We start from the raw sequence: 17,881 nt of genomic DNA on the forward strand, positions 1-17,881 counted from the left end.
CCAATCATGTCTAAATGGTCTACTGTGCACCTGCTGTACAACACTGACTTTACTTTCACTTTGATGTCAACATTAGTTCAATAGTTATGGAGTTTAGATGGAGGTTTAGCATTTCTCTGAGTCTCCTAATCTACACCCCAGTAAAGGCCTCTAGTTTGGCTCGAGCTGTAATGACCGGCGCACTAAGATGCCGCCACACTCCACTCATGACCTTTATTTTTGCATCGGGGGACGATAAACAAAACAGACTGATTTACATTTCTGAGATGCTTTTTTTTATGTAAATAAGGGACAATAGCTTTCCTATCATCGCTGAGACGTCGCGCATCCATTTTACTTTTCCATCAGCATCTCAACTACAATTTACAGCAACAATTATGTCCAAGATATGCTTGCATTTATTCCAATGTAAACGTATTCAACATTCTAATTTCAATCGCTCTAAACAATACCAAGATTGAATATCTCTCAGACCGTGTGACCCTCAGAGGTCAAACCAGCTTTATCTTTTTTGGTGGTGTAGCCCCTTTCATTTGCAACTTTACAACTTTAAAGATGTCTTTCAGCTTTTTTAAAATAATAAAAAGTCTAATAGTTGTCGTAGGTAAATTGCATAGGACACATATAAGAGATTAACGTTGGTTTTGCTCCTCTTGGTTGCATGGTCCAATAGTTTTTATAAAGATCATTTTATGGTTATTATCTTATGCTGAATGTGTATACCATGGTCACTGTACAATCACAATGCTGGAGGCAGGGAACTGCAAGCGCATAATTTGATATTTTCAGTGAACACAAACTCGGCCACCACTAGTAAGCTAAGTGCCATTAAAGGTTTCAAATGAACAGCATGTAGACTGGCCACTATAGAAATACACTTGAAATCCCCTCTGAAAGCTTCCACAGCAACACGCAAATGTGAGACAGGGGGCCCTATTTCACCAACAGGTGTGCGTGGAATAAGTCGTCCCCGCCCTTTGACTTTGAGTGACAACATAAGTGGGAGAGTCCAGTGGTATCCAGCATACCTTAGTCCACTACCAGCCAGTGGACTAAGTATTACACTTGGTTTAAAAAGCATAACTCTCGAAATGCATTTCCTGCAGAAATGCAGCTGTAGTGCAAAGTGAGGTAAAATATGTTTTAGTAAAGCCACATAGTTTAACACAAGAAAGAAGAGAAAAAAAGAAAAAACATAAGAAATTTTAAATGGCTCAAATCAAGTCATGGGATTTGAACATTTTGAGTCTAAATTGAGTAAACGATGTAAACATGCACACAGTTTAAAAATAAATAAATGGTGGGAAACAGAACGTGAAGGTTTAAATTATGGGACCAAGTTTGAATACATTTGAGATAAAATAAAGAATAGCTGAGCTGTTGTGAGTGTGTGTGTGTGTGTGTGTGTGTGTGTGTGTGTGTGTGTGTGTGTGTGTGTGTGTGTGTGTGTGTGTGTGTGTGTTAGGTGAAATCTTGGTTTTTATTAGTCTGGCTTTTGCCAGACCGAGCCAATCATAGATTGCACGTTGGTCTGGGGAAGCTGCTGTCATTTTCTTCAGCACAAGAGGCGTGATCAACGGGCCTAGTTCAACTGTCTCTGTACGCGATTGGCTGCTTGCCGTCACTTCCCTGTCGTCATTGTGTTAAACCAGCAAATAGCGAGCCAAGGGGAAAAGCCAGCTTGGTGATTGGCTCCCGCAAAAACGTATCGGAAGCAGAAAGAAATGTATTGCGCTTCTCCAGACTCTTGTGCAGGCCGAAGTCAATTCGCCGGAAGAATGGGCGGGGCTACCCAAGCTAGGTGTTTATGGAAGTATTTGATCCCTTTATGTCAGTGGTATTCACTATTTTTTTCAGGAGAGCCGCACTGACAGGACGACGTCAACAGGAGAGCCATTTTTACCGCAAAGTATCAAAAGCTATAAATCCAGTCATAAATAAGTATGCCTGCTTAATAATATGTCCTCCCTGAAGCAGTGTTTCCCACAGAATTTTGTGAAACTGTGGAGGGAACCCGGTCCTTAGCGGGGTCCGGGGGCATGCTCCCCCGGAAGAAAATTCGGTACCTTTTAACCTGGAATGCATCAATCTGGTGCACTTTGAGAGGAAAATGAAGACTTGTGTGACTGTGCGCTATTTTCTGGAATAATGTGGAGACACTGGGTCACATAACATGGAAGCTATTGAAGAATAAATTAATAAGAATAAGTCCCTACAAAGAGCACATTCTCTCTTGTTATGCAGGAAAACCGCCAATCTGGCAACCCCGCTGTCAGCGTAGAGCCGAGCAAGTTTGTAGGCTATGTTTCCACCTTTTAATGCCGCTGTTGGTTTATTTTTTAAATAATTGTTTGTATTGTTTTTTTAAATATCTGTATTCACTGCATGATCATATCACTGTATATTTTTACCGCCATGCGAGCCGCAAATAGAGGCTTGGCGAGCCGCATGTGGCTTGCGAGCCGCGCAATGAGTAATGCTGCTTTATGTGGTATCCTTCGACACTAGAGGGGCGTATATCAATGTAGGTCTGACTGAAATCTGAGGAGAAAGCCCTGACTGCAGCATGCCGATCGAGGAGTGGCTCAACGTGGGTGGAGAATAGAATAATTATAATTATTCTTATTTGTGTATTTCTTTGTGTATTTCTGGCTATCCCTGTGTATTTTAATTTATAACATTATAATCTACGTATATATATGTGCAATTGATTAAACTGGCCGTTTAAATTGTGTAATTTGATACAGATATTAAGCTTATGCTTATGATGCGTTTTCTATTGTGTGTGTAGGCTCATGGTCTTCCGTTTGACACTGGTTTCTGGGACGGTTATGCTTTGCATTGGGCGGGTTTAAACTTTTCCCGCACTCTAGAGTTAGTTTCTGTTTCACAGGAACATGGCAGCTGCAAAGACGGACCGCGGGATCCCACTGAGTACGGTAAGGTTAACATATCATCTGTATCGATTGGTAGAATTATGCCAATACTAATCTTAACGTCATCCCACGAGCGAAATATATCGATGATCACCGCAGAAAATAATTACAATTTTACGGGATACATTGCATTATTCCCATGGCAACCAATGTCTTGTTGGTCGATAAACACGTTTTATTGATATTCAGTTCAGCTTGTTAAAAGCATCAGAGTACAATGTTCACCTTTCTAACGCGTCCATTGTCAATACCGATTTTGTTATATTGGTAGGCCGTGTCACGCCCATCGCTCAAGTCAGCGATGGGCGGATCGATCCCAACATATCAATACTACAGAAACTACGTCTCCTTTTGAAGATCAATACCAGTTTCGGTTTTCTACTTTGAACCCATTTCATAGAGAGTAGAACTGTCTGCAAACAAGGAAAGGTCGGAATGCTGTTCAACAATGCACATTTGTTTAAAGATCAAAAACCAGACAAAGAGAAATGCGTTTGGGAACGAGACCCGTCCTGAAAACAGCTTCCCATTCTGTGGTGTGGAATTGATTCAGCTGCCATAATGGCAGCACCGAAGGGTAAAGGTCATTTTATTTTTTGATAACATGAAGGTGTGCATTTGTATCGTTTAATTTTGGATGCAGATTTTCCCGGAAAGAGTGATGGCCTAATTTAGTTGTGAACAGGGAAACTACCTCAAACCCCAACGCCCAGCGGAGGAGCGGGGTGCGTTTGGGACTGAAGCCCCGAATCTCACTTCAATAGCCCCGGATCTTTTAAAGCTTTTAAAAATTATATATAGAAAAAAAAGCATTGCCGATTAACATGACAAGACATGGGTAAGAAGACATTTATGATGGATGAAGATGGGTCGATGAAATTGGGATGGTAAAAAAATAACTTTGAAGGTGTTATAGTACATTAGCTGACAATGGTCTCCTTACTTTAGCTTTCATTCCCATCTAGTGGAAAGGACATGCAACAGCATGAATAGCATATGGTGCGATCACATCGCTGGAAGATATGGGGTAAACATTGTCGCGACGTCGGAAAGTTCTCGTGACGACACCTCATGACGCTCTTATGATTCTACTTCCGTTCGGCAACTTGGGCCAGATTTTGAGGCAAGTTTACGGTCCTGGTGATAACGAGTCGCTGTCGGGAACACGCGTACGCATGAGCGTCATCACTGGCGAGCCGTCTCGTTATCACCAGGACGATGAACGCACCTTTAGTAACAAAATCATAGGCCTATCAAGCAGTGAGCATACCACCTCTTAAATACAAAAAAAGTAAAATAAACATACATTCCATCTCTGCAATCATACTTTAAAATCTACTGAAAGTTAGTCTCAGGTTTATAAGTCTAAATTTTGCCTATGTAGTTTACATAAAAATATCACGTCAATAGTTAATTGACCTGTCGCTAAGTTCTGCCCTTAGAACGCTAATGAGCCAATGACATTCCATCCTCAACTATACTCGGACATCAGCTCGGACAACTCCATTGAAAACATCAGGGAGGAGGCAAAATATAACAATTTAATGGTGGGTTTATGTTTGTTAAAAAAAAAAAAAACATGGTCAAACGATGTGCTTTGGGTACATGTAACAAGGACGGTCGGTATCCTGAGAGGCTGCAGAATGGAGTATATTTCATCTCTTTTCCCAAGCCAGAACGGGACAAGAAAAAACGAGTACCCCTGGAGCCCTCGTTAGCTACGAGTGTTTTCACAACGTTCGTTACGCAACGTTGCTTTCGGGAAACGGTGTAAAAACTGTCTGATGCTCGCATGACGAACTTCATGAACCACTTAGGCTAATGATGCGTTCCGGAAACTGGGCCCAGAATAACAACTGAATTTAAGCTTGTCACCCTCTGTACGTATTTTAAAGTTTTGAATATAACCCTCCGTAGCGTAATGTAGTCCCTTTCGTTTGCTTCTGGAAGAAATTAAATATTTTTTTGCCCAATACTTCTCCAAAACCTGCTTTGATATACTGTCAGCTGACATTTTTCCATATGTTTTTGTTATCTAGTTTGTTTGTCCGAGTTTGTCATGGCAACGGCGGGGGGCATGACTTAGTGACAGGTCAATTGGTTATTGTTTCTTTCCGTTAAATAGTATGGTCTTGTGCAGACCCTGCAACTGAAAATATAGGCTATGAATCAGAAGGGATTTAGGATTTACAGGTCACCCTAAAATGGACCAGAATGCAGGAAAAGGCCCCAGACCCCTGTTATCCAGATGCCTCGGACACACGCCTTTCGAGTTGGAAGTGGGGAAATCTCCCAGCTTTCTTGCGGCATTTCCCGGAGGCACTCCCCCTTTTTTGTCTTCAACTCTCGTGATTCTGAGAGTAGATCAAGTGCAGTGATGACGTTCTCAACCAAAATGTCCGGCCCTTGAAGAGGTTTATTTTCTTTGTATTTGTACGTTAGTCATTTTAATGTCAAGAGAGCAATTTTGAATGCTCTTACACACTTACATTGCTACTTTTTTCCGGTCACCAATTTATGCATTGCACGGTCTTGCTGTGCGTGCAATACAATGTAAAGTTGTGTCGTTTGTTTTCAACCTGCTTTGCTAAAGAGGCTAATGTAGCTAACAATAAACAACGACTAGCCAACTTCAGAAGGCGGGTGTCCGAGGCATCAGGATCACATCATAAGCCCCGGATGTTCACAATGTCTGGATCCACCCCCGTTACGCCTCAAAAACATGGATGCATTAAAGAATGCACACCCACTTATCATAGTCCCCCTCATCCGCAAACTGACTTTCGCTAGACTATTTTACACATGGATTAGAGTATTTTTGAACTCAAGTTTTTGCCTAGCAGCAAATTGTTTCTTTTAATTTTTAATGATAAACATAAACGACAGACATATAACCTTTTTGACAGATGCTTTTTAGTCCTTTTCAATCCATGGTCAGGCGTATCACGTTTGTTTTGGTTCCATCACTCAGGTTGTTTCCAGTCGAGACCCATTTCCATTTCTGAGCTATTTTGATTACATGCAACTTAGTGTGCATAGCTTTCCTATCATCGCTGAGCGGTACATCTTCTATTATATTTTGCAACATCTCAGTTACAATTTACAACAACAATTAGGTCAAAGATATGCTAGCTTTTATTACAATGAAAATGTATTCAACATTCTAATTTCAATGTGACGAAGAGGGGTCTTACCAACGTCAATCTCATGAATACATAATAAAACGGGTCCATTTTCAGTTTCTCTGTATTAAAACAAAACCAGACTTCAAAGTCCCTCAAAAATGAGTAGTAGAAGTTTCAAATTTCATGGCAGCTCATTCCTGAAATGAGGTTCATATACCCGCGAGGCTCTAGCAAGGATCTAGAGCCATCTCCCGTGAACACTGAGGGTTTAGAGCCGAGTTGGATCTGGCATAGAGGAGGTTCATTCAACTCTCAAATTCTGTACATCCTATAAGAAAGTTGTTTTTTATTAATGTACTTTAGTAATGGTTTGGTAATTCTGACACAGACTATTGGGCAGTGGTCACTGATTTCCAGAGAGTAGCAGAGGCAGTAGTTTTGGGGTTGGTTAGTAAGAATGAGGTCCATCAGTGTAGATTCATCAGGGTTTCTCATGTTTGGCCACGTTGGTTTGGATATGAGTGGGGATAGATTTAGTTGTAGACAGATGTGTTATAGCTTTCAGAGTAAAACATTAATATTGATGTAATGTATTTGATCCTGATGAATGTCCCTTCCCTTGTAGTCATTTTTGTGTGATCACCACAGTGTTGTGCAATCAGTAATGGACGTTCCCATTTCAGCTTTGCACAAATTATCTCGAAACCAACGCAACCAGCCACCGCGGGCCCTTCAGTGCTATTGCTGAACTCATAGGTGAGTCCTCCTGTTTCGGTTTATGTTGCAGCATACATTAGTTTGAGTATAAAGGGCTCCAGGCTGCGACCAACACTTGAGAGTGTGCGACTGAATTTTCCATCTGGTCGCACATGTGCGACCAGACGTTAAACATGGAAGAGGCGCGTTAATGAATCCGGAATCTTTTGCAGGCCAATGAGTGTAAGAAGGATAGGGAATAGCGCTAATGTGTGGAGGGGGAGGGTCCTAGAGATTATCGAGCACGCGTAAACGTCTGTGAGAAGGAGAAAGATTTCACAACCTGCTACGTGCATTTACAATGAGCAAGCGAACTATAGACTCGATCTTCCGACCTTCGGCTAGTGTGCAATACTTGAAACCGCATCCGACCCGTGTTCCGACAGTAGCGCAAATTACATTCCGCACCTGACCAGACCCGCTATAAATCGATATCGACGCCCGACCCGCACCCGATGGAAAATTAGAAACATTAGATGGAATGCCGGGGAATTACACTATCTGGTGTTTGCCGTGGTGCTTTAGACTTCTGTGCAAAAAAAGCACATCATCCACTGTTGACAGTTTTAGTCGACTCCTCCGCTTCTGATTAACATATCCAACACCGGAGAAGTCTCGCTCGCAATCGCAAAATCCGCGTCCGACCCGCGCTGTTCAGGGGTCCAACCCGACTCTGCTTCGCGTGTTATAAAGGGCTTAGCACACGGGAGGCATTTGTCGTGCCTGATAATGCGTTCTCAATGGAGAGGAGAGCGGGCATAGAGGAGGCTCAGCGTCCTGTCAAGTGGCACGACAAGCGGGCGCACTCCCGTGAAACTGTCGCTTCCGTGCTTGTCGAACGAATGAGCGCTCACAACTGGAAACCGGTGGGATAGATGAGAATCACAATAAAATGTGACACTGAATTTGAAACGGCACATTGTAATTCCTGCATTTATTATCAAAACATCTATTAGTAATACAGTGAAAATTAGTTGAAATGTGAATATTTGGTTGGCATGTTGATTAACGGTGTATGCCACAAAAATTTCTGGCTGCGGCCCGAAATCTTTTAGTTAGGGGCCACAGTGCTCCTAGTGAAAAAAGTTAGTCTGGAGCTATTTTTTTAAAGTGCGTTTCAAATGTTCTGGAACTGGAATTTCACTTGGCATCTGACAAAAGGCCAAATGTTTTACCATACACATTCACAAATGCAGAGATAATTCTTTTCCAAATGTTTTACACTTAAAATAGCAGAGATTTTGTTAGTTTATGTATAGACTTGAATTGAAGAGGTTTTCGTTGTATTTTCCTCAATCCTCGCATAGACAACGCATACGACCCTGATGTCAATGCTAAACAGATATGGATCGATAAGACCAAGATCAGAGACATGGAGTGTCTAACCTTCACGGACAACGGAAATGGACTTGACCAAAAAACTATGCAGCGGATGCTCAGGTGATAGTTGATTATTTACAATATTGATGATTATTTAGGATATCACGACATCAGGGAATTCAGTTTATTCATTACCGTGCTGTGAAGTATTTTATGTAACATATATTTCCTTTTCCCTTATAGCTTCGGATTTAGCAACAAAATAGCTCTGAACGGCAAACTTCCCATTGGAATGTATGGCAACGGTTTCAAGTCTGGCTCAATGTGTCTGGGCCAGGATGCCATAATTTTATCCAAATCAATGAATGACCTGTGTGTTGGCATGCTGTCACAGACTTACCTGGAGAAGATCGGAGCCAAGCACATCGCTGTGCCTATCATCAGCTTTAATAAAAATGAAGCAAATAAGTATATCCTTTAGAGCTTTTCAAAGTCCACACTGTGTTCCTGGTCAATGCTGTGTGTGTTGTGATCACTGTTATTACTCTGGATATGTTAATCAAGCCATATCTGGTTCCTTAGCTAGGGCCTTTTTAGAGGATATTATTATTATTATTTATTTTTTATTGGATTATAATTGTTATCAGTTCCATATGCTACATATATAATATCCTTGGGCCCAAGTTTAGACCAAGCTAGAGAAGTAGCTAGACCTAACCTTGCACTGGCTTTCCAACATGAGATATGGTTAATAATGTAATAATATGGTTTATCATGGATCTGGTTTTCCCTGCTACGACACTGATGATAAAGGGGTCTGCTCGGTCCAAGGTGAGGAGAATATCGGTTACACCTGCCAAGCCTAATAAGAACTTCCTTGACCCGAGTGACTACTCAGTGGGAGAGAGATGTGGGAGAACCGGGCCAGTCTGAAGGACATACTGGAGCACTCACCCTTCAACACTGAGGAAGAGCTGCTCACTGAGCTCCGAGCTATCGAGTCCACCTCCGGGACCAAGATCATCATCTGGAACCTCCGCAGGTCTGGGTTCATCCCCATGGTTACTAGACTTATCAAGGAAAGATGGGAATTAATGCTTTAAGTCCACAGAACATGGCATGTTAGGACATTTATAGTCTATAGTCTATAGTCGAGACGGACACAAAATAATGTTTTACAATGTTTGCGGCAAAATTATACCTCTTGAGTCCTGTAATACAAAGCAAGCAAAAATATTTGCTTTCTTTATGTCTTTACATTCATTATAGGACATCTGAAGGGAATACAGAGTTGGATTTCAACACAGAGAATGATATCCGCATTCCCTGTGATGACTTAGACACTTCAGACACTTCTGTCCCTGAGAGTCACTCCTCCTTGCGTGTAAGTAGTAGCGACCTCAGCTGACTGCATGGTACACATAAACACCCTGTAGCTCTGGGGGAAGACCCACATACTGAATGCAGAGTAAGGGATCAGACCTTCATGATGCAGTATTAATTAATGAAGATATTAAGATGACCGTATTTCTAAAACCATATTGTTAATGTTATCATTTTGAACATTTCAGGCATGGGGATTCATAAGAAAACCTGATGTTTGCATTGTTAAATGTTATGTACTTAAGCACTTTGCAAAGACAAAATAAATAAAATATATTTATATATATATGTATATAAATATAATTATTATGATACTTAAGACAGATCGAGATGTGATTAATGATCTTAGTTATTTTCTTTTCTTTATTCTTGTGTGTCTCTGAGGTTGTATTGAGATTTCTATCTATACTAAACTTAGGCTTACTGCAGCATCCTCTACTTGAGGCCATCTATGCAGATCAGCATTCGAGGACAGATGGTGGGGAATTGTCCCATCTACGAGAGCCTTGAATGTATCGACAGAACGTACAGTTACAAACCCAGAGTTGTGGTATCCTTTTCTACCAGACACAGAAACTTTCCAGCTTTTCCTTGCAGAAGAAATCATTAATAAGTACATTCTCTGCATTTAACCCAGGGGCAGCGGGCTGCTACACGGTGTAGCGCCTGGGATCCAAGTCCAGTTTGTAGTAGGCTAGTCTTTGTTAAGGGAAGGCTAGGAGCAAATGTTTATTGGTTGTTTGTTGGTTATGTGTTATGGAGTGAGGGAAATCAGAGCCCCCATATTGGGGTGTTTGTGTGTGTGTTTGGTTTATTCATGCATGAAATGTTTTTAATTCTGTGGAGAATCTACATCAGTTCTTCTGGTTCAGATTGTTCCTTAAGTCCCATTCTAGGAAAAAAAAATCCCCATCACCTTTGGGTACACCACGAAGAGCATTCAGCATTATGGCCTCATGATGTACTACAATAACCGACTCATCAAGGCGTATCATCGTGTCGGCTGTCAGCTAAAAGTGAGTGTGTGCTTGTGTGTGAAATTTGATTCACTGCCTTTTTATTAGTTCTCATACTTCAACTTGGGTGTATGCGCTCCTATCAGGCAACAAACCGAAGAAGTGTCGGAATTATTGGTGTGATTGAGTGCAATTATCTGAAACCGACTCACAACAAACAGGACTTTGACAACACTGACACCTACAGGTAAGGCCTCTTCTGTAATGGGGATCAAATTAGATTTTGACAGTTATCATACTGTGCTTAGGTGGAGGTTAGGTAGTTATAAGCCCTGCCTTATATTCGCTGCCTGCTTGTTAATCAGATGGTCACTTTGTAGTTGAAATCTGTTGCACAAAATGAAAGGTCTCCCAGTGTAATGTAACAATTAACTCACTCATTGCGTTTCACTCAGTGCGAAAATTTCACTTTATGAGCTATATACACGGTGCCATGGGTAATGTGGGCGGTACCCACGTTGATTGGTGAATTGCTAAAATTTTTCAGTGCATGCGATTGCACTCACGGGACAAGCCTAGGCTTAGCATTCACGGCTTAGCCTGCATGAAATAGAACCACTACACGGCCCCTCTTATCAAGACACAAGTCTGACAATATTTTTTTGTTTTACAGGAACACTATCCTAAGTGTGGCATCCAAGTTAAGAGATTACAGTGGAAAAAGAAGGAACAACCCCAGCGATAACGTACCTATTGAGGAACCGGAGTGAGTCCACAATCACAGGGTTTTGTGTTCTTTAGGTATCATCATACAGTCCAAGTTACCTTTATGATCTTTAATGGCTACAGCTAAATGTATCTCATGTTAACTGCTTGAACTTTATTCAATCACTGCAGCCACATACTGTGATACTCGTGGCTTTGTCAAGTGAAACCTGACAAACTTATCAAACTTATCAACAGTTAACAGCACTGCCTCCCTTCAGAATAGTACGGTACAGGACACCTGTATGTAGTCTTATAGGAACATACAGAAAACTGGTCATTGACTGACCTTGGCATTTCTGACAATTGTTTATGTTGACAGTGACGAGAGGACTCATGACAATGATCAATTACAAGAGGTAAAGGAAAAATATATATCATTATATTGTATGTACTATAAATTGAAATACATCAAATATGAATTAAAATGCGTTACACTATTTTTTATCATTATCAGAATAAGAAAGATTTAGAATGTTTATTACATGCTAATGTCATAAAAGCTCTACATGATGAATAAGGTTCCATGGCATGAAAATGTCACTTTATGAGGTTTTCTAACAGTAATATGAGTTCCCCTAGCCTGCCTATGGTCCCCCAGTAGCTAGAAATGGCGATAGGGTTAAAACGAGAACCAGCTATCCTGCTCTGCCTTTGAAAAAACACAGCTCAGAAGGGCTGATTTGGAATCTTTCCCCGTTTATCGTCATACGGGGACATGTTACCTCTCCTTCTCTGCTTTGCCCAGTGAGCTACGACCGTGTGAGCGCCACGTACGTGTGTGTGTGTGAATACACTCACTGTGAGTGTTGTACACTTCTTTGTTATTTGGATAACCGTTCTGCTGTTGGAGTTATGGCGCATAACACGACAGGTTCTCTAACATCTCGTCATTCCCAAGGAGACTTGTAGTGGGGGTAATCTCAGCCATGGTTGAGAAGGAATTGGGGGAAAGGAACTTTGGCTTTGACTCCCTGAAGTACATGAACCACGACATGGAGGACAAAGGGATTGTTGCCTGCGATTGTTGACCACGATTGTCTCCCGCCGGAGCCCCGCTGCCCGCTGCCGAGGCACCACCACCGCCTCGGCGCTGCGCGCTGCACACTTCCAAGGCGGTGGTGCCTCGGCAGCAGGCAGCGGGGCTCCGGCGGGAGACAATCAGGGTCAACAATCGCAGGCAACAATCCCTTTCTCCTCCGTGTCACCATTCAGTCTACTTAAGATTGATGTGGAAGTGGAAGAACCAGAGACGTCGGAGAACCCGACGACATTGGCCATGATAATATATATGATATAGATATCTATGTATAATATGATAATATTTAGATATAGAGCTCCAGGACTCCCGCCGGACACCCGGAGTGCTCTAGAATGTTTACAGAACACGGCCAAAAGCTGCGTGCGCCTCCGGATGATATTGTGAATCAGAGCAATTCCAATACATCCTCTGTAAACACTAGCGCATGGTACCGTGGCCGCAAGCTGCTCAGGGCCACACCCCAACCCTCCTCCTTGACCTGCCTCTAAAAAACGGCACGTTTGTCGAAGGGGGACTGTCCCATTGTGGGACTGGCTCGTAGGGGCTGTAATTCTGCACCAAGGCTGAATTTCTTGAACGTCTTCAAATACTGTATTAAGAGCCCACTTACACCTATATATAAGCATCCATAAAGTAGCATGCCATGGGGCCTTTAAGGTAGCCAATAATCATCTTTTAATACTGTTGTCTTTTTAATACTGTATTCGTTAGTCGGGCAGTTGGAAGGAAAGTCGGTTCTAGGTCTGCCTGACCTTTACACAAAAATGAAATATAATTCATGCATTGATTTACATATGGAATTGTATTACGTGTGACTGTGCTGCTATGATAATTCAGAGAACTGAAACTGTCTTTTGATCATGACAACACGACCTCCACCCCGAACACACCACAGACCTCAGGAGAGGGCGCTTCTGGTAAAATGTGTTTTGTATTGTCTGGGTGGTACATATTTTATTTTTACCTCCTGTACCTCCTCCAGTTCTGTTCTTTGTTTTGTAACAGTAACAGTTTGTACAATATTTCATATAATATTTCTCTAGCATGCAGTGTGTCCACTAGCAGCAGTCATTGGTAATAACAGGTGTATTCTCTCTGACAAAACCCCAAGGTACGAAGAGACCAAGGCGAAATTGTGATGGAGGAGAGCCAGAAATGCACATGAGCCTGAGAAGCTCTGCTGCCCCAACTCGCGAAAATGTTGAGATAAGCAGAGAAAGAGAGCAGTTGCTGGGGGCCAATAGAAGCCTAACGCAAGAAAACCAGGACCTGATGGCGCAAAGAGATGTACTGAACTTAAAGGTATGCCTTTTGAGTTTCGGTAGGTTGCTGGTGTTTCTCCTTTTCTTAAGCCTTTCAGTTCCCAGCTTAGTCCTCAGTTTATCAGTGATCCTGACGATAAAATACTTGAGGGTAGGAAATTAATGCTGCAATGAAATGTGTCTTGAGTAGAAATATTGACCGTCAACTGTGAAAACCTTTGAGGCCACAACCAAGACAGATTTTTATACAAATAAAATCAACACATCTTGTTAGTTGTTAGAACATCAAACACCATTTGATTCCCCAATAGGTGGAGCAGTTGGAGAGGGAGAAAGCCAGCCTTTCTGAGGAGTGTGAAAAGAACAAGGCAAGGTCAGCTCTCTCTCTCTCTCTCTTCTCGTCTACATATAAGATAATAAAATAAATGCATCTTATTAAAATGGCACACAATATGTATTATATTTCTGTCTCTTGACAACTCAACAGTCTGACAGAGCTCCAAAACAGAGTTGCAGGCCTTGTGAACTGGAACAATTGAACTACGAGTGCAACGTCATTGAGGAGATATTGGAACAGGTCCTCCGTATCAATGGTCCTACTTCACAGCAATACCATTGACCCATGTTGGTTACTACAACTACACATTCAGAGAGAAAGTGTATATATAGTATGTTTTATATAGTGAAGCGACTATCACTGGAATCTATGGTTATTAAGCTGCTATGGGTTAACTCCCCACCTATCTCACCTCATTGCTTTCCAGGAAGGTGAATAGATGTAAAACAAGGTCAAAACATACAATGTCCTTCAGAGTCCCACGGGTGTCTTTGGGTTTTGGCAAAGACAGCGTTTAGCTATGATATACCGAGATGTTGGCTAGGCTCCTGGATGACCTTGGCCTGGAGGAGTTAGTCTCGATTCCAGATTTATTACATTTTTAATGATTTTTATATGGTAAACTGCTAATATTATGATTTACTCTTTCGTGTTTGATAATTTAGTGTTTTTATTGAAAATAGCGGTTTAATGTCTACTGCTTGTTATATCTACATGTGATTTTTTATATTGTTCTGTAATGCAGGGCATTGCTGTAAGGGAGATTTTGGTCAAAGACCGAATGAAAGAATAAACATATTTTATAATGATCACTTTATTAAACAAACTTTTTATTGGTAAGACGGGACATATGGTATTTACTTTTTTTTCATTCATAAAGGACAATGGCAATTAAATGTTTTGCTTTGTGTGTTGATTCTTCATTACAATAATCAATATGTTAAGAATGTTCTTTACTTTAATATTTTAAGTTTGTGTGACCCTTTATTGGTACTGAAGCTTTGCCATTGGTCCTTTATCAGACAAGGCAGACCTCCCGAGGCTGAATGATGCATTAGAGAGCGGGCTTTGGCTTTCATAGGGTGTTCAACATGTTGGTTCATGTTTTCATTGCAATTTTATGCAATCATGTCACAAAGAAGGAGAACACTAATATTAGTTGATGGTAAGGGTAGGCCATTTATTTTACTATCATTTTGTCATATTTGTTGAAATACTCAACATACCGACAGCAATCAATAAATCAAATGCTCTGATCAAAATAATGAAGAAATCTGGTATCAATGGCTATCCCAAGCCTGTGAAAAATCCGTCCAATCACCATGACCCGTAGCTTTACAGACTCAATAAACTGCATGCATCTATCAAGGAATATTACCACTTGACACTTGGCTACTCAATGCTTTCAGAGACCATTTGGAACAGTACAGGCCACCGAGCTTCTCCTGCGTTATTTGGAGAGGTGAGAAGAGGGAATTCAGTTTGTTGCAATCTGCAACCTCACCACTAAATCCTACACACTGCACCTACTAAATGTTCTTCTCCTGTAGGCCATGGCTCATGTATGATCCATCAAACAAATGTTTATATTTAGGTCTAGACTGTATTAATAAACAAATAATTGCATTATTTATAGCCATATAATCAATAGCTATTGTAATGTATATTTATTCATGCAACCGCTTAGCCTACATGTTTAGACAAATACACATTTTAAAGTGGTAAAGTGTAATATTTTAACCTGCTCATAGCTTAAAATAACCTGCACATATCGTTATTCAATGCTGATCGATCAATAATGTTATCAATAAAATCCTATATCATGTATATTCTTCAAATGAACCATTCTTAAGTACAGCAAATATAAAAAGAAACATAGCCAGACGTAACAAAAGGAAATTTAGCATAAGAGACAATCAAACATCACTAAATAGATCTTAGATGAGTTTATATTATACAATTTGGTTTTATGAGGGGGTGGTGAGGTGCAGTATGTAGAAGAGGCTACAAAAGGGCGAAGAAAAGGGACCATTAGGTATTGTTATTGATTACCAACCATATCTTAATAGTCTACTGTGCACCTGCTGTACAACACTGACTTTACTTTCACTTTGTTGCCAACATTAGTTCAATAGTTATGGAGTTGAGATGGAGGTTTAGCATTTCTCTGAGTCTCCCCATCAACACCCCAGTAAAGGCCTCTAGTTTGGCTCGAGCTGTAATGACCGGTGCACTAAGATGCCGCCACACTCCACTCATGACCTTTATTTTTGCATCGGGGGACGGTAAACAAAACATACTGATTTACGTTCCTGAGATGCTTTGTTAAAATGTAAATAAGGAACAATAGCTTTCCTAACATCGCTGAGACATCCAGCATCCATTTTATTTTTCCATCAGCATCTCAACTACAATTTACAGCAACAATTATGTCCAAGATATGCTTGCGATTATTCCAATGAAAACGTATTCAACATTCTAATTTCAAACAGTCTAAACAATACCAAGATTGAATATCTCTCCGACCGTGTGACCTTCAGAGGTCAAACCAGCTTTAATCTTTTTTTATGGTGTAGCCCCTTTCATTAACATATTTTCATCATTCAATATTTCCCTTTGAAAATGTCTTGGAGCTATTGCATTTTGCAAAATTCAGAAAGGAATATACATTTTTGATGGTCGTAAATGTAAATTGTATAGAACACATCATACAAGGTATTAAAGTTGGTTTGCCCCCTCTTGGTTACATGGTCCAACAGTATTTATAAAGACTATTTTATGTGTATTATCTTATGCTGAATGTGTACACCATGGTCACTGTACAATCACGATGCTGGAGGCAGGGAACTGCAAGCGCATGATTTTATATTTTCAGTGAACACAAACTCTGCCACCACTAGTAAACTAAGTTCCAGTAAAGGCACTCCACACAAATGTGAAACAAGGGGCCCCTATTGACCAACAGGTGTGCGTGTGATAAAAGCAAATAAAAGCCACTTCAAATTCTGCCCCGCCCTTCCCCGTGACTTAGTTACAACACTAGTGGGAGTGTCCACCTAGATGGAAGCTGGATACATCAGTTTAACAGCCTACCCAGTGGACTGTAGCAACTGGTAAGCTTATTAATCCATAATACATAGAGGGAAAACTCTTAGTTAGTTTCATTTTCCTGACAACATGGGGGGAGGGGGGGGGGGCTGCGGTCTTCAGTGAGGGTTTCAGTTTGCAATAATATGAAGAAAAAAATAATTCTATATATTTTTTTGGTAGTCAAGGCGGGGCCCTATTGTTAAGGTGGCCGCCTTAACCATACAATGCTGGGGGAAACACTGGATCTTGTCTGTGCAAGCAAGGCAAGGTCGGGATGCTGTTCAACAACACACATTTGTTTAAAGATCAAACATCAGACAAAGAGAGATGCGTGGGAGGGAGAACGATACTCGGTGCTGCCATAGTGGCAGCACCGAAGGGTAAAGGTCATTTTATTTTTTGATAACATGAGCATTTGTATTACAACAACTAAAAACTACCTCAAACACCAACGCCTCAAAAACATGGATGCATTAAAGAATGCACACCCACTTATTATAGTCCCCCTCATCCGCAAACCATTCGCTAGACTATTTTACACTTGGATTAAAAAGTGTTACTCTACTATAAATGAATCCTGATGTTTTGGTCTGTCTTCCCACCAGTTACCACAACAGGTCCTAATATCCTTCAGTGAGATTGTTGTCTGCTTTTCTGTCTGAATTTTTGCCTAGTAGCAATTTGTTTCTTTTCATTTTTGAATGATAAACATAAACAACAGACATTTAACCGTTTTGAAAGATGTTTTTTAGTCCTTTCCAATCCAAGGTCAGTTGTATCACGTTTGTTTTGGTTCCATCACTCAGGTTGTTTCCAGTCGAGACCCATTTCCATTTCTGAGTTACTTGGTTTCCATGCAACTTAGTGCGCATAGATTTCCTATCATCGCTGAGAGGTCCATCATCTATT

At 40.9% G+C, this 17,881-nt stretch overlaps 1 protein-coding gene across 4 annotated transcripts; it reads left to right on the forward strand.

The window, feature by feature from the left end:
• The first annotated feature begins 2,888 nt into the window (after positions 1–2,888).
• LOC307072950 (MORC family CW-type zinc finger protein 3-like) lies at positions 2,889–15,190 on the forward strand. 4 transcript variants are annotated; one of them, XM_079732540.1, is made up of 15 exons: positions 2,889–2,939; positions 6,745–6,817; positions 8,125–8,257; positions 8,381–8,607; positions 9,032–9,179; positions 9,407–9,521; positions 9,939–10,070; positions 10,417–10,536; positions 10,623–10,723; positions 11,150–11,242; positions 11,564–11,600; positions 13,179–13,200; positions 13,395–13,585; positions 13,857–13,918; positions 14,033–15,190. In XM_079732540.1, exons 1-15 carry the CDS (start codon positions 2,898–2,900, stop codon positions 14,082–14,084), a joined length of 1,548 nt encoding a protein of 515 aa, XP_079588666.1. In that variant the 5' UTR covers positions 2,889–2,897; the 3' UTR covers positions 14,085–15,190. The 4 variants fall into 4 exon arrangements, with proteins under 4 accessions (XP_079588666.1, XP_079588665.1, XP_079588667.1 ...); XM_079732539.1 differs by having other exon boundaries at positions 13,857–13,913; XM_079732541.1 differs by lacking the exon at positions 2,889–2,939 and adding an exon at positions 3,464–3,513 and having other exon boundaries at positions 13,857–13,913.
• The last annotated feature ends 2,691 nt before the right edge of the window (positions 15,191–17,881 follow it).

This window comes from Pollachius pollachius (genome assembly GCF_949987615.1).
Source record: "Pollachius pollachius genome assembly, chromosome: 3".
In the NCBI taxonomy this organism is placed as follows: Eukaryota; Metazoa; Chordata; class Actinopteri; order Gadiformes; family Gadidae; genus Pollachius; species Pollachius pollachius.